Genomic DNA, 21646 nt, shown 5'->3' with positions numbered 1-21646 from the left:
CTTGAGGAGGTTATTTCCCCTCACCCCAGCTGAAATATTGCCGATAAGAGTTTTGTTGGAATTCTCCTTTGGGAGTGGTGCTATTCAACCATAGCTCAGTATAAATTGTCTTAATTGACTCATTTGAAGAGCGTATGGGAAAATATTTCAAATCTGTAAACAACAATCAAATCAAGCTATTTTTAGGATAAATCGTTAATTGATTTTAAAAAGACACTGATCACCTCCTGACTCCCTTCATGAGATGTTTCCATGCAAGTCCTCCAGTCTTCTAGTAACTGAAGTCGGATCAACAGTAATGCTGCTGATCACAGAAGTCAACTTGATAGCAGTAATGCAGGAACTGAAGCAGTTCCTAAAAGCTCAGTAAAAATCAAGTAGCTCTAGAAACCAAGGCTCTTTGGAGTCCAGCCTCCACACTGGAGCTTCCTCCAACCTGCCCTACAAGCAAGAGAACTACTAAAACCATGATGACAGCACTTAAGACAAGCCCAAGCAGAGATTATTTACTAAGGGACAAAGTCAGTAAATCAAATCATGTTTCTAAATTCCAGAATAGAAACGGGATGATGTGCTAGAATTCATCGATTTTACAAATATTCATCCCTTAATTACAAGCAATCCAGAGACAGAAAGCTAATTTATTCAAATCCAGCATTTACATGCAGTCAATGTTCTTTTACAGTTGTTGTTTTGTACATCTGCCAATTTCCTCTATCCCTGACTTACTTCTGAACAGTTTCTAGAGTAGCTCTCTTTCTGCTCCCCCTCCACCCTCACTCCCCCCTTTCCGACCTCCGTCCATTTCCTGCCTGATCAAATCAAGAGATCAAAATCCTTTGCTTGTAAAAATCAATCTGCCGATAAGGAAATGGTGATGATAATGACATCACACACGATTATAAGCCTCTTGTTTAAACAAGCTGGGTGGAGGATATTCCAGGTACAATGGTACTCATTAAACAAACAGTTGCTAATTACTAATTTGGGTCAGGAAGTACAAAGTGCCTCCTTGCTTATAGGTACTTCTCTTCCTTTTAAATAAAGAAAATGCTGCCACAAGATTGTCACTACCATGACCGACCCATTAGCAGTGGTCTCTATTAGAGGACACAGTTAACCCAAGAACCACCTGTTATAGTTGAATTGTTCCTCTTCAGACATGCTGTTCCTCAGGAATTCTTTCAAAGTACAAGTATTTTCCAGCCACTTGATGAGCCCCAGTCTGGAACAAAGAAACCAGAGATGTGAACAAATAGCTCAGGGGTTGGAACAACACAAAATAGGGAGCAACACATGCTAGTGCCTGCTAAAAGACCATTGAAAGCTACCAATTTAAATACACCCTGAAAAACAGATTCCAGATGAAGCAGTTTCAATGCATCAAAAAAAAGCTATCCAAGACCCAAAACACTCTGAACCGGAATCTGTTAGCATAAGAATTTTTGTCCCTTCAAGATGAAGTCCTACCTTGTTGTCATGGGGATGACCTGGTAAGTTTTCAGCTGCATATTTCTTTGGCTACAGGCAGCATCTTGGGAAAGGATAATGTTCATTACATCAAACAGCTGCTCAATGCGCTGGTCTTGTCGCAGGTCTTCACCACCTTTGACAAGAAAAGGGTACTCCTGCTCATCACTGCCTCGGATTATTATACGCTTCGGTTTCCTCAAGGATTCCATTACACTTATCTTGGAAGAGAGGAAAAAGCAAAATATTTATGACAGAAGGCTTGGTCTTGCAGATTGATCACTGAAATTAAGCCTATCTGGCATCCCCAAATGGCAAAATCAGGTTGCTGAATTACTACTCAAAACCAAAATGCTGAACTTTATGTATGTGCTGCAAGACGTGTAAACAGCAACCACCTTTCTATTGTCGATTTCTTCAGACTGAATATGGACTCAAATATATACCAGCAGGATTCTGACTCAAACTTAGAAACATACCCGCTCATCAAATCCAGAGATTTTCACGTGGTACTCCGGCAGTGGTTTCCCCTTCCCATCGTACTGACCTGTAGGGGGCACGGGATAGAGGTGGGGAAATGAAAAATTGTCAGTCTGATTCAAAATATTATTACTATTATTTAAAAACGTGTTTAAGAACAGAAAACTCTTGCAGATATTTTGTAAAAATGGCAGAATGTTGCAGAGTGGTATATTTGAAGAAAATATATCAAAAATCACAAAAATCAATTTCCATTACATGTTTTTATCTTTGAATTACTAATATTCTATCTTAAGCCATTATGATTTTCAGATATTAATAGGTTTAGAAGACATCCTCACTGAATTGAAATTAAATCTATAGTAGATTTAAGTATAAGATTTCCTGGAATCAGGCCTTGGAAAGAAAGGTTTTAGGTTAGAGATGCAATTTTAGATGCAACTTTAAAAATCAGGCATACAGCTTAAGAACAGATATAAGAGATGAAAAAACAGAGCTATTCCAGATGAAGTCTACCGCTGTGTAAGGTGAGGATGAAGGGCCGTGCACCTATCAGAAGAAAGAGCTCAGAAGTAGCAATTTTCTTTTAAGGGACAGTTCACCATTGACACCAAAGGGGAACTTACCAGGAACCTCTAGCTCATTCCTCAAGAACTCAGCTTTGAAATCACTCATCCATGGTGAACATTCTTTCAGATTTCCAGGCTCTCTATGTTTTTCGTTCATTTTTGCGAGGAGAGAAGTTACTATCCCATTAAAATCTTTAGCCTTCATATCCAGCAGTTTTGAACCACCTTTTCCAAAATGACTGTTGAAATCCTTCCCAAAAGCCTGTGGTTCATTACAGAAATGAATCCAGTTAAACACAGTGCTAGAAACCCCCTAAGAGCACCCACACAGCACCCATTCCTATCCAGACACAGTTTCTCATCTGGCCTCCTAAAACAACTCAATCTTTCTTCCACTGCTGTTCTTTTTTTTTTTTTTTTTTTTTTTTTTTTTTTTTTTTTTTTCCCTCCATTGCTTCTGGTCTATCAGAACCTTTTCATTGCCTGTTTGACAGACCCCACCAGCTAGGATCAACATTTTACTACCCCAGTGGTACTGAAGACCTGTAGAATTAGACCACAAACCTTCTTGCTGTGTCAAAACCAGAAGCTTATCCCTTAACCTCCTCCAACTGTAGTTGGATTCTGGGTCAGTGTATCAATAATGCTGCTTGTTAAAACTTAAAATGTACCCTGTCTGTTTGTAAGCATTTAAGAACAGCTAGTGAAATATTAAATACAAATATGTGTATTCCCTTAAAATTGGAAAACTCTTGTGCTTTATGGATTTATTATTTTTTAATACTAGCAGCAAGCATACTCCATAGCAAAGTAAATACAGCATAGCTAATTTTGTACATAACTTTTTTGCTAACCAAAAGGTATATTACACATACACATAATGCATGTTAGATAGCTTTGAGCATTAAAATTAATTTGTTTATCATGTTAGAGAGTGTCAACTTAAATATTTTACTTACTAACACGTTATTTATTCTATTTGCTTTGAAAAAATCTTGGATATAAAAACGTACAAAAATGTATTTTAGAAGAATTTAAAATACCCTGATAAAGGAAAACTGCAAAGACATTTCATACCAATCTGTTTAATAAACAAAACAAGTATTATCTCTAAGTAGTTAACTGAGCTGACTTTTTCTGTTCATGTTCAAGGTTCTAGAAAAAAAGCAGATGTCCCCTCTTGGACCTCACTGGTATTAACAGCTTGGAAGAGACATGTAAGCTCACTTGTTTTTAAAATGCCTGACAGTTTTTCTCCAAAGCTATGAAGGACAAAGCTATTTCACTGAAGTTAGTGAAAATACAGAAAACATTATCCTTCTCAAAAAGGGACTGCTATAGTCAATGCTTTTATCACTTCAAATCTGATTTCAGATGATTATCTGATATCTTCCTCTGTTCAGTTGATTTCCTTAAAATTAAGGGTAGCAAATGTTTAAACAGCCTTAATACTGTCTTTTACTTAGTATAACCCATCAATAGCATTCAATTTACTTGTTACAGAATTTCATGTTAAAAATAAATGCAAATGTTTATTGCTTAAATTACAACTGCAGTTGTACATAGATAATAGGGATGAAGATTATAAGCTTGAATTACTCCACATATTAGAGCAATTTTGCACGTCAGTCAGGAGACAGCTTTTTCAGCAAGGACACCAGAAGTCATGCTGTCATCCCTACAGCACACTTCGTTTCTCCATTAATACAGCATCACAAAGGCAAAGAATTCAGCATCTGTGCACCATCACCCTGCCCCTCTTCTGCTGCAGCCATTAGTATGTAAAATGAACGCAGCCCTACCTCTGCCCTTCTGCAGCAGGGAAGGGTCCTGCGCCCCCTCTTCCAGTATCTCCCTTGCTCTTTTCTCCCTGCTATTAATTCAATCATGATCAAAAGAGACTTTTTTCCCCTCCTTTTTTCTTCAGTGGGACAGAATTGACATAAACCATCCCAGTACCCAAAGGCAGGCTGCCTTTGGCCTCATGCCTGCTAGGCCCCTGGCTGCATTTGCCCCTGCGTGGCTGAATAGACAGCTGCTCCCCTCCCGCTACCCCCATCCTGACAGCAGCACATCCTGCAAATTCTCATCCCCTTACTCTACGGTTTAAAGTTGTTATCATCAGAGACCCAGCTTATCTCGTGGCAGCCTACAGAAATGGCTCGAGAGCCCCAAAACTCCTAACTGCCCTTTCTGCTGCTGTATCGCCTGCCTGCTGCCCTGCCTGACTCTCACCCTCCACCTCCTCTCTCTGCCCCACCTGAAGGGATGGGGCAGGAATCCCAGAGAGACTCCGATAAGTTTATCTCATGTGATTGTGACTAAGAACAGCAACCATACAGGAGAGACCTGAATCTGCCCAGCCCAAGCCACAGGTCTGTGAACACACAGGACAAGCATACAGCCCTGCTTCTACAGGAGCATTGCTCTCCTGGCCTCCAGCAGCTTGCAGTTCAGGGCTTTCTGGTCCCAGAAAGGCACATTTGCATTTACATCTCTCAAAGCATCTTCCCCCTCCCCATGCTATATTATCTAGCCACTATTCAAACCCATGAAAGCGCCCACAATATCCTGCAGCAGGAGTTTAGCACTTAACTGTGCACTGAATGAGGAAACACTTCACCCTGGTTGTTTTGAACCTATCACTTCCACAGTATATTTTCTCCATGCTTGGCACTCTTGATGTTAAGAGCTTTAGCTGTATCTGCTCTCTTTTTTTCTTTTTGTATGTTTGTTTGTTTTTTGTTTTGTTCTCCCCTAACTAGAGGAATCTTAAAGTCATTCCTTGTACAGAGGTACTCTGTACCTCTGATTATTCTTGCCACCTAAATCTCCTCCAGCTCCATTATGTCCATGTTGAGATGTGTGGACTACGACTACTCAGTGTTCAATGCGTAGATCTGAGAAGGCTGCTATGTCAATGTGTAAAACCATGTTTTGTTCTCAATGACTAACAGTCATTTTGCTTTCTTGACAGCTCTTGAGTATTCACAGCTGATGTTTCCACAGAACTATCAACAAATCAAGATCTTGCTCTCAAATTGCAATAGTGAGCTTGGACATGAACAATTCACATGTGAAATTTATGAGTAAATTAGGTATGCTCCCTCACTTCATTTTTCTATGCCGACTCTCACTACGCTAAGTCCTCATTTAGTTTCATAGAATCATTTCTGTAATTCCTCATAGTTGTAACACTTCGATTAACTTATCCTAAAAACTTAGTATCAATAGCAACTTTGAGTATCATAATGTAGCACAGCACCTTAAATTGCTCCTATTTCCTTGGCAGCAGGGAAAAAACAAGGCCAGATTTCTGTTCAGGTTCACAGATGGGCAGAGAGGCCAAGGCACAGAGGACCTGGGGGTGGGCAGGGCAGGGCAGGCAGCACCCAGAGGGCAGTCAGAAGCAGAAGCTGACTAGTCCCATAGCTTCTAGCTATGGGACATAGCTAGACTTCATAGCATAACTTCGTAACAGTCCCATAGCTTCTAGCAACAAAATACTAGTCACAAACTCCTAAATTTGATCTCTTGCTTAACCAAGTGCTGCAGCACCTGTGAAAGCTGTGATCTGGTGGCTCTCTTTAGTGCATTCTACAGAAGCTCACAACGCCAACACTATGTAGTGATCACACGTACCTGAATAAAACGTTTTCTCATCAATCCAAGGCCAGGAGCCTCCAAATCTCCCAAATTCTTGTACATTTCTTCATACATTTCCTTAAGTTTATTCTTATTCCTCTCAGTTTTTAACAGTTCATTTCTGACATCCTCAACCCAGTCCTGCAAGCAGAAGGAAACAGATGAGTGCTGACAAAAATAGTTTGCTGACCCCAAGTCTCTGGTAGTTTGCTGAGATTGCATTTGGTTTTCTTTATTTACTAGTATCTAATTAACACATCTTTTGGAAGCCAAGAGTGATCAAAAGGCTGTGGAAACACTCTGACTCCATGTTACGATAAAACATTTCTATTTTACCAACATAATCATTACGTTTACTACCATAGTGTCGAGTGCGAACTAAGAAAGCCCCTATGGGGCGGGGAGTGGTATCAAACAAAACAAGAGAATCCTTTCAGCAGTGGGTTTACAATCCAGGCAGAGAAATCCAGCAGAGAGCTGGGAAAAGGCACAAGAACACCAGAAGACAGAATTTTTCTGAAGTCTCCAGATGGTCACAAATGCTAATTCAGTAATGACTTTGGAACAACTCAGGAGGGCTGACCACGAAGCAGTACAGAGGCCTTGAAAGGAGAAAGCTGTGAAAGGCAACTGCAAAGCAGTCAGCTGGCACAAGGGATGGAGACCAAGGTGAATGAAAGCTGCAGGGAGGACCCTGAACACCATCGCCAGCCAGTGCTGGGTTGAACCGCTTCCTGCGCCTGCGGTATCAACTGAACTGCGGCTGGCTCCGCCCAGCACCTTCTTTCCTGAACAGCGTGGGGAAGGAGGGAAAATAATAATATGCTTTACCTTGAAAAGCATTACAGGATTGGAGAGCTGTTCCAGGGAGCAAACAAAATCTTGAACTACTCCTCCCCTGTCCAGCTTACTCTTGATCCTTTAAAAGGAAAAAAAAGGCATCACAATTCAACAGGAACCAGCATCACCACCTAGCCTGCAGATAAGCAATGATACAGATCATCTGCTATATCCAAGAATCTGGTGAAACTGTTGTGGGGTGGGGGAGGCACAAACGGGTAGGAGGACACAGAAGTCTCTTGGGCTGCATAGGTGTTAATAAATTGGCTGTCCTCACTGCACAGCTCCTGATTTTTTGGTGATTAACTGTCACACTATGAAAATAGCAGCTTGGTGGGTAGTGGAAGGCATACTTAGAACAGAAAGTGGCATTAACAAGACTACACATCCTGTCGTGACAGTTATTCAAGGGTGATAAAAGTTTGTGAAGTACAAGTCTTTACCTTCTTGTTTGAAGATAAACTTTTCAGCAAACATATCAGAAGTTTGACACCTAAAATTATTTTAGTGGTTCTACAGCACTGTGTGATAAAAGTTGACTTTTTTTTTTTCCTCTGAGGATTAACTCAGGTTTTACTGCATGGCAAAATAGGCAAGGTAGGTCTTACAGTAGGCTCATGCTACATAAGCAGAGAATACAATAAAGAGCTGCTGTCCTCTCCTCCCCCCAAAAAAAACAAAGTGTTCATGCATTTCACTGACCATCTCTGAAATCTGATAGGACCATTTATTCTAACATCCCCGCCACTCTCTCATGGTATTACAAAGAGTAAATATCCAAACAAGCTTTATCTCTCATGGGTACTGACTGTCACTACTGTGAAGTCTCCTACAGCAAGAGTCTAATCATGCACCCCATTTTCCTTCAGCCTCAGAGGAGGAAGATGAAACTTTTGACTAGAAAAGTTACCTGTAGGAAGGGGTTGGCTCTTTCTGTTTTTCTTGAGGAAAAAAAAGACACCTAACCCCCCACACCTGGGAACTCATAGAGGGAATGGCCTCAAGTTGTGTCAGGGGAGGTTCAGCTTGGAAATGAGGAGACATTTCTTCTCAGAAGGAGCAGTCAGGCATTGGGACGGGTTGCCCAGGGAGGTGGTGGAGTCACCATAGAGGGTGTTTAAGGAAAGGTTGGACGTGGTGCTTAGGCACATGGTTTAGTGGGTGATGTTGGTGGTGGGGGGATGGTTGGGGCAGATGACCTTGGCAGTCTTTTCCAACTTAATGATTCTGTGATTCTATGATTCTAAATCTGCTGAAAGCATTCAGACTGTTACCTGGGTACATCTAAGACTGAGAAAGCTTACATATTGTTTTTCCCCCGAGCCTTTAAATCAAAGCTCAGTGTGCATAGGAGTACCCTTAACACTTCTCATGCCCCTCGAAGAAAACAGTTTCTTATAAATCAATAAATAAATGCACCCCCTCCAGAATAAAAAAAATACACAAAAGAACTATGCCAATTGCAAATTCACCTTTCTACAAACTCCTTGTTCTTGCAACCGTTTGCAGTATCTTTGAAACAGAAACTTTCACTGCTGATCATGAAAGGGTAGATGATTGCCTGGGGATAGGTATTTGCAATCTCTTCAACAGTATGTTGCACGGCTATTGCTTCATCCTTGTCAAGTAGTGCCATCATCTGGCTAATCCAACCAATGAACTGCCAACAGGGAACGGAAGAAAGCTGCAAAACAGACAGTGCTTTGGATTTTAGTCTTCCTTAAAAATACCAAACATAGCAAACACAAACAAAGCCGCTCTGTGTCCCAGTTTGACAGACTGGGACACATTAGAACAGAGAATGACAGCCACCTTACACAAATCATCCCCCACTGAAGCAGAGATTTATTATTACTACTACTACTACTAAACAGTTTTTCTGTTGCAAAGATTTGCAGTTTGTTGATCAAGATAAAGCCTTATACTCAAGCCTGTGGTTTTTCTATCTGGATGCAGTGTAATAAATTTTGATAAAATTTAGATAAAAACAGATAAAAACAACTCAAAAATTTGATGGGGCAACTCAAACATTATAGAGTTCAAGTCTTGATCTGAATAAAAGAACCCAGGAAGTGGAACACTGGAACTCCAGCCAAAGTTTTGTTCTTCCTTTAAACAGATTTGGGTTTGCTGACAATATTTCAATACAGCTCCCCATCCTCCACCCCAATACAATTCATGCTCACCTCCCTCCAAAAACTGCATCACTTTTTAAAGGAATGCTACAATATATTTATTTGTGATAGCTAGAGGCTGACTGACTCATTTTCCCCTGCCTCATCCCTTCCTACCTTTCTAATGGAGTTTAAGTTTGGTGGACTATCAGTTTTAGCCTCACTGGAGGAGGCTAAAAGAGGCAAGGACAAAAACTCCTGGTGAACTTCCCTTTTGGGTGAGGTTTGTTAGCTGGACCAGCCGTCAGCTTCTGTTTCAGCCATCAGAATTTCACTGTGGCCACACCTTGTCCACCTCAGCCATTTTGCTATGTTTTCAGTTTCTCAAGATAACTAAGCCATATTTCTGTCTCTTTCATGCCTTTGAGTTCTTCCTCTGACAGGGCTTGGCACTCTCTGAGCACCAGCACAATGAAAAGAGCTTGAAAATATGGGCAGGCCAAGACAAGAATGGGCATGAGTCAAAGAGGAGCACTCAGTGTATCTGTGCCGTGACAGAAGGGAAGGCAGCGTGGCACACGGCATCCTGACAGCAATACAGAAACAGGCAATGGAAGGAAGGAAGTGGGAAATGTGAAGGAGGTGAAGCTGCAGTGAATTTCCAAAATGAAGCAGGATGGAGAGAGGTGGGAAAAACAGAAAATGAATGTGAAAGGGCTGCTGGTTTCCTGCATGCAGGAGATTCAGCCTACAGAAACAACTCTCTTAATCCTATCCACTTCCATCAACCCACTTAAATAGTTCAGAAGGGGAAAAAAAAGTCATTTCTCTCCTGCAGTTCTCAAACTAGTATTTGGAATCATAATACAAAAGTTCAATTTTAAAGAAAAGTTTCTCTGCATACTGATTAGACTCAACAAGACAGAGAAAAACAAAGAACAACGATGGGATAAAATTTATCTGATTCACTTGAAGCAAAACTCACCAGTGGAACCTCTCTATCAATCTAGCCTCCACCTTCGACCTTTTAAATTCAATTTATAACAACATTGGCTGCTAGGAAAATGGAAGCAACTAACCTCTCGTGTCACTAGACCCAGTGTCTCTGCTGGATATCTTTCAACTAATTGCAGCAGTCTAGGGAATCTCAGCCTGGCTTCTCTGGAGTTCAGTTTTAAAGCTTTTATCATTTTCTCTACCACAATAGCTGGGAATAGCTGCAGATCTGCAGTGTTAATTTCTGCCAAGAGACATTAAAACAAAAGTTATCACAAACACCATCACTTGTTACATTTCTTTGATCATCTGGAACATTCATCTCCACTATTCTGTATTTTTTTTTTCCAGTGTATTTTGTATTTTTACTTTGTTCTCCTTCCCATCTGTTTGAACTGCACACATCAGCAACACATGTACTTGGAGACTATAAGGATTAGCTTTATCAGGAAGCTGCATTACCACTGGTAACTTGCCTGTTTCAAATGCAACACTGTTGAGGTCTGGGAAGGAAAAAGGGAAGCATCTGCTGGCTATGATACATATCTTACAATTGAGAGGGAGACTACAAGTGATTCACTAGTACCAGAGCTAGCAGTAATAGCGGGGAGAAAAGAAAAGACTATAAATACTGTTGAACTGCAGAACAAACCATTCCATTTAAATCCAAGCTGTGTTGCTCTAGGAGATCTCTTGGGTATCACAAAAGCTCATACACATCACAGATAAAACCATCTCACGTGCTTAAGAGAAATACTGACTAACCAAGCAAGCCTTCCTCTTCCTTACGCAGATGATGGTCACAGAAACCAACCAAAGTCATATAGGCATCGATAACTCCCATCACATCTACATGTTCCATGGCGTGGGACTGCACTTCCTCTTCAGACTTCCTCGCAGCACTGCTGAAATACTGAAAAGCTCTCTTGTTCAGACCTGCCAATACCTGAAATTTAACCATAAAAACGAAAAAGACATCAGCAAGAAGCATTCAACAAGTCTTTTTGAAACTGAAGCTTGGTATAAAGAAAAAAATAGCATGCTATTTCTAGCAACTATTCCAGAATTTTCAAAATATAAAACACTTAAATTAAAACTAATCTCTGCTATCTTTAACTACAAAATTTCATGTTACTAGAATTTACCAGAAAACAATTAAAATGGTATTTTTTCATAAGGAGACATATCTGTAACATCTGCATAACAGCTATAATTAGAATTTTTGCTAAAAAGAGCACGTGAACTACTTAAATCTGATGTCTTTCCCCCCTCACAGCTGGTGTTCCTGCAGACATCAGCTAATAGCAGGGGTTCATATTCTCTTTTATCTATCCATATCCTTCACTATCTATTAAAGTAGCGTATAGAATACTGAAATACCCAGAAGTGTCCCCCTATTTTACCTTTTCAGGACTGTCCAGACTTTCTCCCAACAGTACTGATATTTTTACAGCTTTCTCCTCCTCTATTTGCTCAAGGCATCCTGGATCCTGACTAAGAGCATTGGCCATGATATGGTAAGTAGTACCCAGAAGAAGATTCTGGTTTCGGAAGGCCATCACATTCTTGCTGAGGTAGTCAGAGTTGGTATCTTCTGTTGGAATTCAAAAAGAAAGCTGGTAATTTGACAAAAAAGAAGCTTTGTATTAATAAATGAAGTGAAGGAAGGAGAAGGCTGTTACCAAGCAGGGAGGTGGTTTTTAGCACGGAGAACACTCGTTCAGGATGACTCTGGTTCCGGCTGAAGCTATGTGTGAAGCGGCAATATGAGCAGTTCCACCTCACCAGCCAGTCCTCCCTCGTTTTGGCCTCTCTGCGCAGGTCTTTCAGAAGCTTCCTGGCAACTGAGAAGCTGTTCTGTATTCAGATTAAGACAGGGTTTTCAGATAATGTGTCTGAAGAGGAAATAAAATCTTTTTGTGACCAGATTAAGGGGTGGGAGGATTTAGGTAGCATAACGCTATCATAAAGCGAAGAGAGGCCCACTGCTTCTCTGGTCTCATATTCAAAAACAGATTAGTGCTTCAAAACTTGAGAAATTTGAGAAGGAACAAAGAACAGAGGTTTGACAAACTGAGGAAATTAAAATAATTTTATCTGCATGATTCAATAGACATTAACTGTCCTGCAGTGCAAATGCATATGGACAACATAACTTGGTTTGTAATACCATTAAGCAAATCACTTATGCATTATGACCAAAAATGTGACGAAAGGCCACATTTCAGTAATTGTAACAGTCACATCCAAAGCAAAACTTCTAAGTTACTTAGCTTTTTACAAAAAGGTTAACTTTAGTATATGATCACAGTATTAATGAAAACAGTGATGAAAAACTCCCAAAACGTTTCATCATTGCTGATTGAAGCAAATGATATTGATTCAATCTGAATTTGGTTTGCATTCTTGTCTAAAGAAGACTGGAAACGAGAGAGCATATCATTTGGCTATGAGCATCTCATCCATTAATGACTGAAGCATTTCAAATACTTTATTTATCCACCCTTAAGAGTGTCAGAAACCATCTGTTGATCAAAGGGGCCTTTAGGCACATCTCCAATAATGACAAATTATCACCAAGTTTTTAAATCAACATTTATCTATTGTTTTCTTTCTCTGTAGAGCTGAATTTCTTGAGCATTCATAATGTCCAGGATAGCAGGATGAAGAGGAGACAAGTTCTGCCTTTGGAAAAAGGCACCCAGCTAGACCTATAAGGCTTTTCCAGCTGTAGTTTCTGTACATTTTCTCACAAAAATCAGAAGCTATCAGACAGTACAGTCACCTGTTTCCTGGCACTTTCTATCATCTTCATTTTCATGTTAAATTTGCAGCTTCGAATCATTGAAGGAATGTCTTCACTCTGTTGATCTACTTCCATTGGTTCACCAATACCACATTCCTCGTCCACCTCCATACTATCATTTGCCTGATCATTGAGAAGTTTCTCTTGCAGTTTGTCAAGAAAGAAACACCTGCACAATGACAACAGGAGTACAAATCACTCTGGCATGCAGGCAAGGGAACATATATTCAGAAGCGTTGAACTTTCTGACAGTAAACATAGCTATGAAAAAATGGCAAGTTATAGCAATCACCCTTAGCAAGGGCTAAACATATTCCCCAAAGAGTCTGAAAGTGACAACCAGGGATAGGTTGACCCTGAGAACATTCCAGAATCTTGAAACAATATGGGTAAGTATTAGAAAATGTCCATAATAGAGTGGGATTTTTTGTTGGTTTGTTCTTTTAAGCAAGAACAACAGCCTCCAGGTTCACTAAGCAATAACTTCACAGGTTACTAGTGATAGGACTAGAGGGAATGGCCTCAAGTTGTGCCAGGGGAGGTTTAGGTTGGAAATGAGGAGACATTTCTGCTCAGGAAGAGCAGTCAGGCATTGGGATGGGGAGGTGGTGGAGTCACCATTCCTATGGGTGTTCAAGGAAAGGTTGGCCGTGGTGCTTAGGGACATGGTTTAGCATGTGACATTGGTAGTAGAGTGATGGTTGGACCAGATAATCTTTGAGGTCTTTTCCAACCTTAATGATTCTATTCTATGATTCACTTCCAGCGTGACAGAAACATGCCAGGCTGTATTTTATGCAAACCTGCAATTCAGTACATATGACACAGACTTGTAAAAAGGGACTTCAAAATCTGCATCGAAGGGAAGACCAGTGGCCACGCTCAGCTTCTGAGAAGGAAATTACCATGAAACAATGCTAAATCCTTTTTATTCTACAATTAATCCTATCTAATTTAATAGTATCTCTCAGTATGTAGACTGTTAATGCAGGGGAAAACACTGGAGTCTGGAGTGGGGTTTGGCATTGAATAAAGGCATATTTTAATAACTAAATTAAGATGAGAAACAGATCTATCTGATTTTAGAAAACCCTGGTAAGACACTGACAAATAAACATTTTGAAACTTTGCAAAGAAGTATACCACACCATGTATTTATCCTACCGAGTGTCTAATGGCAATGAGCTCTATATGTATCCATGCTTTCCTGACACCCAGAGATCGTAAAATAAATTACAGTGCACAGTGGTTATCAGTAAAGCTGCTAAAGAAATTGTCCATTCAAAAGGAGAAAAAAAATTAGATTTGCACTGGAAGACTGTATTGGGATGAAGATAAATAGCACTGGGAGGACAGAAAACTTCCCAATTTGAAAAAGCATTCCAGCTTCTTCGGAGCTAATCCAAAACAGTCTCCAGAGAACCTTTGTTCTTTCTAGCATCGTCTGCGGAGCAGAAGCCTTTGATTACAGCAGTGGTCATTAACTTTTCTATAAACATCGGAAGTACAGAGAGTGACAGGGCTAGGATTTCGTACACTCCCTAATTTTGACAGTGACCACAAAGTAGGTAAGCGTTTTTATTAATAACGGACAGGACTTTAGGGTGGTGTTTTACTGAGAAAAATACAGCTGATCTACTCAACTACCCGTGGGTGTGTTTGAGGGCTGCTGAAGGGGGCCAGCTTGACTTCTCACCAGCATTTTTGCGCAGTATGTGTAGTTACTGACGCAAAAAAAAAATGCCCAAAGTAATAATTATGTTTCTCTATCAAAACATGAAAGTTAGTCCCACAAAAAGCAAACTGTGATAATTGATAAAGTTATTAGAATAGTTCAAAAGAAGTCATATACTGGATCAGAGACACTCTCCCACTCCCCTCCTCCCATGTAAACAAGCAGTATTAGATAAAGCACCTCCCAGAACTCAACAGGCACACACAATTAAAGCTAACTAAAGAATCTCACTTTACCGATTTGTAATGATATCATCCCAGATGTTCATGGGATCCATTTTAGCATCTGGATATCTGCTTGTCCAAGTTCTGAGAAGTCTCTTAAGGGAAGCTTGTGAAGCTAAGTTACCTAGAAATCAATTTAAGAATACTTTAAAAGCATCTAGAACCAAACAGCATGAAAAAGGCCTAAAACCAAACAAAATCTAACATTCAAACCTCAAAACTGCAATAAAAACAACCCAGTTGCATTTCTGTATTTACATTAAATATGTTATTTTGTGATCATACTTTTGGTTATTGCTAAAGCACAACAGATTCAATGCGAACACCAGTGCCAACTGTCACTGGAAATCACCAGTGGTAGGTACCTTACCATACAGGAGTATGCTGGAATACAGTAGAACTGTTAACTAAATTTAATATATAAATAATTTATATGCAAAAATTTGCAAAAGAATGGAGAATTATGTTCAAATCTACCTTAAATAACCACAACAGTTCTTACTGCCAAGAATACAGTAAGTAATTCCAGACCCATGCCCATTCAAACAGGAGTTTAGTCCTCTAGGTATGGAAACAGAAATTAGAAGTTCAGACAACCAGGACTATTTAATATAACGAAAACAAAATAAACTTAAGATTTTCTTTTACTTCTTTTGGTCATAAAATTGATGAAATCCTGTATTTCCGTCAAAGCTTGTACAGACTGCAGTTTGGTCATTCGACTTTGATATAGCAAAGAATCAATATTGGAATAGCTCTGAAAGGAAAGGGAGAGGATGAAAGATGCAACATGGTCTACTTAGTGCTAAACAAAAATTTTCACCTAGCGCTGACAGATTACGCTCTACAACCAAGCCTTTTATGAGTTACTTAACAGACATGTAATCTGACATCAACTCTGCCTTGAACAAGTATAGAGACACATTCTAGCTATAGTCCCTAAAACAGATGGAAGTTATAACCTCTCAATTTAATACTTCATTTTGCAATTTGTCCTGGGAGCAGTAGGCTTCTGAAAGGATGAATGACGCAAAATTGCCATTTCTCTGCACAATTACTCTGAAAAATTTCTAATGGATGAAACTGAGCAGAATAAAACAAATTACAACAGAGGATGATGAACTCCACTGGCTGGCTCAATTCTCATCATTGCAAGCAGCGACCTCAATGGAAGCTTTGTCATATGACTGGAAAGCACCTACATTTCATTGTATTTGGGAAAGCATTTATCCCAAGAGCATAATCTAGCAGCAGTAACAACCACAGCTTTATTATTCCACGAGTTTATACAGAAAAATCACATTTGATATAGCAGTGACCATTACCTGCATGAAGATCTGCATGCCATTGCTAATGTAATATTTGGCTCTGTCAAAATCATCTTGCAGGATGTAAAGGAGACTAAGCTCTTGGCTATAATACATTTCTATAACTGCTTTCTTCTGTTCTGTCTTCATTGCCTCATCAATGAAAGTCAGCAAAGTCTGGTCATTTTCCCCATTAAGCAGCAACTTCAACTTACTGCGTATTATATAGGGCAGGTATGTCTCCTACAAAGTGAAAACATAATCTTTATTTCTAGGAATCGAATATTAGATGATCTTTTTATGATCTGTGGCAGATCATATATATATAATAATATTTTGAACCATTTTCTTAAACGAATTCCCTGTAGACAAATTACAATTTGTGAACATACCGCAGGCAGCCTTGTCTGCTCAAGAAGTTGTTAGCAAATTCCACCAGTTTCAACAACAATGGTTTGGTAACTCTTAAAACGTGCAACAAATAAAAGAGATAAAAGTAACACAAATACTGCAAGAAGTAGTGGTTAGATCTGGTGCTGTCTGATCCGCTACAGACTCCAGGTCAAAATAAAACAGCCTAAAAACGGCAGAAGTAACTACTTCAATTACTAATATATGAGATTGTCTGCTAATTTCCATAATAAAAGTATCCCAAATTATGCAGCTGAATGCTAACCGTAATCATGTTCAGGTGCAGGACACCCCTGCAGACATAAAAACAACACAGTATCAAGTTGATTTGTAAAAACCTGATAAAATGGATCGTTCCATGTTTTGCTTAGGTCTGGGGGTTTACTGCTGTCAATATTAACAGTAGCACAATACTCCAATGATTTCCATTCTGTGAGGTGGTCATAGCATTCCAGAGATGCAAGTTCCCAGAAATCCTTCTCTGCTTCTGTTGGCTCTCCATCTTCCCAGACTTCTTGAGAGAGTGCCTAGGGAATGAATTTAAAGGAGAGGAATGTTCTCAGAATTTAAACCAATGTCAGATTCTGACCCAGTCACTAGTGACTTAAGAACAATAATTGTCTCATGAAAATATCTATTTACCAGAATGTGACAGAACCATTAAAAGCAGAAAATTCAAGGTAGTCAGTATTTATACGTAAATTAATTTCAGATAGCCATTTTCAGTAAACTTGCATTTTTAAAGAGCCAAGTCTTTAAAAGAAGGCTAAAAAGATTCTTCTTTGTTTGTACCTACTGTAACTGGAATTTGCCATGAATACATGCAGTTTGCTCTCTTGGGGGTAGCGTGGCCATAGTGTTCTACTTGTCTGCTTAGGTAATGGTGCATGTGAAGCTTTCTAAAAAACTGTTAAAAGTTGCATGCTTACTGCTCTGTTTTGACTGCTCATGGCATCTGTTCACTTGTCTTTATGGACTGAACCATCAATCAAACAAAACAAAAGCCATCCTAAAGAACACGCTTCTTTTCAAAATGTTTCATTTTGGCTTATTGGTTTTAAGCTACAAGAAAGATTTATGAGACAAAATTCTTGTTTTCATTTTACCTCATCATAATATTTAGCTGCTTCAGCATAATCACTCCTTGCTTCTGCCAGTAATGCTTTCTGTGTAATTTCCTTAGTCCCAATCTTACCACTGAAAATACCACGAAGAACATCATAATCTCCAAGAGACCGGTAAAGCCTAGCAATAAGAAAAAGGCAAAGATTTTAATTAGTTGAACAGAAGTACATTAATGGAAGTGTAAGCTAGTGTAAGCTATTTAAGATGAAATGAAAAAAAAATATCTATCAGCAATAATATTACAGGTTTGTAATACTAAAAATCTGTATTTCTTGTATTAAATTATAAATATGTGTTTAACTAGATAAACTTCATCTTGTCTTGTAGGGAAACACTTGAACACTGGAAGCTCTGGCAGCTGAGAAGATGTAAGACCTGTGGTAGACCTGCGTGGTGCCAGGAGTTGGACTCAATGATCCTTTATGGGTCCCTTCCAACTCGGGATATTCTATAATTCTAAGACATTTTTCAGCAGTGAGACAGCATCATCCGGGTGCACATCTCCCAAGTCTAAGTGCTCTAATGACACTAACTGACTGACAATACCTCAAAAGCACACTGAATTTTAACAAAGGGAAGGACTAAACACCCAAATGCCATAAGCCATAAAGGCGGAGTTCTTTGCAAGGCAAACCTGACTAGGAGTAACTTGTCTCAACCCAGAATTTACTTAGCGAGTTCAATCCATCTGATCACGTCTGGGGGAAGCTCTGTCCTCCCACGCATCCGCTTAGACGGGGGCTCCTCCGCCGGGCAGAGAGCCATCAGGGCATGCTCCAGAAGCAGGATGCCCACTGGCTGCTGTAAGCTGGCAAGGCAGCTCGTGCTCACATTAGCTGAATCCAGTTCCAGTAACTCTCTGTGCTCGTAGCTCATCTCCTGTGAGATGGAACGAAACAACAGGTGTCAACCTGGTATAAAACTACACTGACAGTTGCCTTCCCTAGGCCACCTATTTGGTATCCCTTTCTCACAGTGCAAGCTTTGGAAATAAGCAGTTAAATCTCCAGAAGATCTCAACTCTGAAAAAGAAAAAGAAAAAACACAACAAAAAAATCCAGAATGCTCTTCTTTTTGTGCAGTTGCTCTTCGAACAGAGAACAATAGAGAACAACCCCTCTACTTCATCTGTCTCCAGGGCCATCGAAGACCGAAGCTACCTCAAAACAAAGTTGTAAGTAACAAGAAATCATGACCCTGTGCATATTGTTCAACCTGCTACACCTGAGAGACTTTCTGGACACTCTCTAAACAGAAACTGACTGGAAGTGGGAGAGAGGTAAATGAACACACTCACAGTCTGAAGCTTCCCTTCTTTTTTTTTTTTGTTGGTGATGTGCTGCCTGCTACACAACAGCTGCATTTTCCTTAACCTACTGTGTAGCGTGTTCTTGCTATGAGCCAACGGCATGATTAACTATGAACTAAAGGCTTTCTATCCACATACTTCCTCAGTTCTAGTAGAATATTCATATTCATAAAAATACTCATTAGGCTCATTTGTGTACATCTAGTCCTGCCTGATTTAGAGACAAAATTTAGAAGATCTTTATCCTATTTAACATCAGTTCAAATACAGAATAACCCTTTTTTCAAGAATAAATACTCTTGTTTACCTGAAATTTCTTTTTAATACTTAAATCATCCTAAGTACGATAAATATTTCTGAAAAGTAGCAGACTAGTTTATTAAAGCCTTTTTTTTTCTTCCACTTAAGAACCTGAAGGAGAGTTCACATACCTTTAACAAAAGGGGAAGAAAAAACTACTTCTTAAAGGAGTAGACAATAGAACTTTCATTACAAGAAACAGCAATGTATTTTAGGACAAAAACTAATGCTTGATTCTTGCAATACAGTATACGCAAGAATATTAAGTGAAAAATCACTGTGTGGAAATTGTAGTACGAGACTGTGAGAGCAACTAAGCTACATTTCCTAGGCTATATTTTCTTACCAATGGCAAGCACCACAAAAATGGTGGCATATGAATCTGGCTTACAAAATTCATTACACATTTTGTAGAGTTGAGACATGCCAATTACATTCATATTCAAAAGAAGAGAGAAGGAGAACAGCTTCTTGTAGCCTCCTGAGCTACAGAACAGGTGGATCCCAACGAGGGGTCTGCATACGTTTTATCTACCATTCTGCCAGTATCAATTACATGTGCCCCAGACACTAATACCTTCCCCTGCTACCAACTTCTATGGATTACGTCAGGGATACTCAAATACACAAGCTGAGGCTTGCCTTTGTGCTGCTGTGCTTTCAACAGGGATGGCAATGAGATGCCCTTACCACTTGTATAAAGTCTGCCTTTTTGACTGATTTTAAATAATCTGTTTTTTGAATCTCTATGTTACGTCTCTTCAGAAAAAAAAAATGTAGCCTAACACAACAGTGTTTTTAAAGAGGGTCTAATAGCACAGTTTAACACAAATAAGAATAATATCAAGACAGAGAACCAACAAATGAAATGTCAAGAGGGAATATTAACAGATAGCTATTGTGAGATGCTGGCTCCAAAAATACCAAGGCAGCCCAAAAAAAATCCCCATAGCATTTGACCTTTTATGCAGCTGCACAGAAGAAAGTAAACAAGAAATTACATTTTTTCAGATGTGTAAATACAAGTACTAAGAAGCAAAGTTTGTCACTGGTTCAAAAGCTAGTCCAAACTAGATATTCCTCCTGTATTACGAATGACACCTACTGTCACAGGGTATTTAAACTTCCACAACAGAAGGAGGAAACTACTATCTGCCACTCAAAAAAAGTGTTTTGAAAGCTGCAAATCAAACATAACATTAAAATCAACACAGATGAGAAGAATCATTAAATATAGCGATGATGAGCATAGTGATGAGGTTTTTTAATCTCTGAAAATTCAGATAAAAGATTAAATTCACAGACTATTCCAGGTCAGCATATTCTCATAGCATTAGAAGCACACAGAAGCAAAGCAGAAAGGCTTGTGCTTCCTTTTCAGTGGTAGAGCTGTGGCACACGCACTCAGACTTCAGTAGAAACAAGTCTTTCTATCATTACTGAAAATTACCAGACAACTACTTCAGTGGAATAATTTGAAAATGTTGCTGAAAAAATAAATAAGAGATGTTAACAACAAACAATCTGACAGCTACTGATATGCTCAAGACATTGAAGTATTCCTCAATAAGCATTCCCAGAAACAGGAAATATGAGCACCATGACACCCACATAACCTTTTCAATTGTTCACATGGCTTTCATTTAAAATCAAGTCTCCTCTTGTTTCTGCTGCAATTAAAAACATTAGAAGGTGACTCAAACCCTACAGATTAGAAATCATAGAAACCTTGAAAAAATCAGTTCACAGGCCTGAAGTTACTGTGTTCAACTTAACAAGAGCTGCTTGAAATAATCATTTTGTTAACAATTCTATTTTCACCTGTTAAAACTTCAGTAACTGTATTTAACCTTCTCTACCACTGGTTTTACCACACATTGAAACAAACATGTTATGCTCTGCTACTTTCATGACATAAGGTAAGCTTTACCTGGATGCATGCAATGAATGGTGGGAAGTAAGAGAGGCTCATACTCAGGAAGTGATTGAAGTCCTTCAGCAGCTTCTGGATGATGACTTTTTTCTCAGAAGGGGTTTTAGACTTTTCTACCTCATGGAAAATTCCACCAAACAAACTGCTGAAAAGCTGCTTGGCAAATGTTGGATCTTTCTGTGAATTACAAGAAACGCAGTTATGGTCACTGAATTTTGCTGTGACCCAATAAACTAACAATAAAATTAAGAGCTATGAACCATCCTGTACCTAGTCCTTATGTGGACACAGTTAGGGAGTGGAATAATTGCAAGCCCCACACCTATACTGGGAATCATTTCAGAGTTACTGTACCATACATTCAAGCCCTACCTTAATTTTT

At 39.3% G+C, this 21646-nt stretch overlaps 1 protein-coding gene across 1 annotated transcript in view; it reads right to left on the bottom strand.

Moving 5' to 3' along the window:
- PRKDC (protein kinase, DNA-activated, catalytic subunit) overlaps window positions 1-21646 on the bottom strand; it is a gene marked incomplete at its 5' end in the record, with an annotated part of 79328 nt that overhangs the window by 7236 nt on the left and 50446 nt on the right. Inside the window, 19 exons of the mRNA XM_084281664.1 lie at window positions 1133-1225; window positions 1471-1691; window positions 1950-2017; window positions 2577-2781; window positions 6162-6305; window positions 6996-7083; window positions 8477-8688; window positions 10198-10358; window positions 10880-11060; window positions 11518-11708; window positions 11797-11971; window positions 12900-13089; window positions 14892-15003; window positions 15528-15636; window positions 16205-16429; window positions 16936-17124; window positions 17704-17842; window positions 18393-18601; window positions 21262-21441. Of these exons, the coding sequence (XP_084137790.1) occupies window positions 1133-1225; window positions 1471-1691; window positions 1950-2017; window positions 2577-2781; window positions 6162-6305; window positions 6996-7083; window positions 8477-8688; window positions 10198-10358; window positions 10880-11060; window positions 11518-11708; window positions 11797-11971; window positions 12900-13089; window positions 14892-15003; window positions 15528-15636; window positions 16205-16429; window positions 16936-17124; window positions 17704-17842; window positions 18393-18601; window positions 21262-21441 (3092 nt within the window). The remainder of the gene's footprint in view (window positions 1-1132; window positions 1226-1470; window positions 1692-1949; window positions 2018-2576; window positions 2782-6161; window positions 6306-6995; window positions 7084-8476; window positions 8689-10197; window positions 10359-10879; window positions 11061-11517; window positions 11709-11796; window positions 11972-12899; window positions 13090-14891; window positions 15004-15527; window positions 15637-16204; window positions 16430-16935; window positions 17125-17703; window positions 17843-18392; window positions 18602-21261; window positions 21442-21646) is intronic.

Source organism: Netta rufina (genome assembly GCF_964035555.1).
Source record: "Netta rufina genome assembly, chromosome: 2".
NCBI lineage: Eukaryota > Metazoa > Chordata > Aves > Anseriformes > Anatidae > Netta > Netta rufina.
The sequence above is the reverse complement of the archived record's forward strand: the minus strand, read 5'-3'. Positions and strand labels throughout refer to the sequence as shown.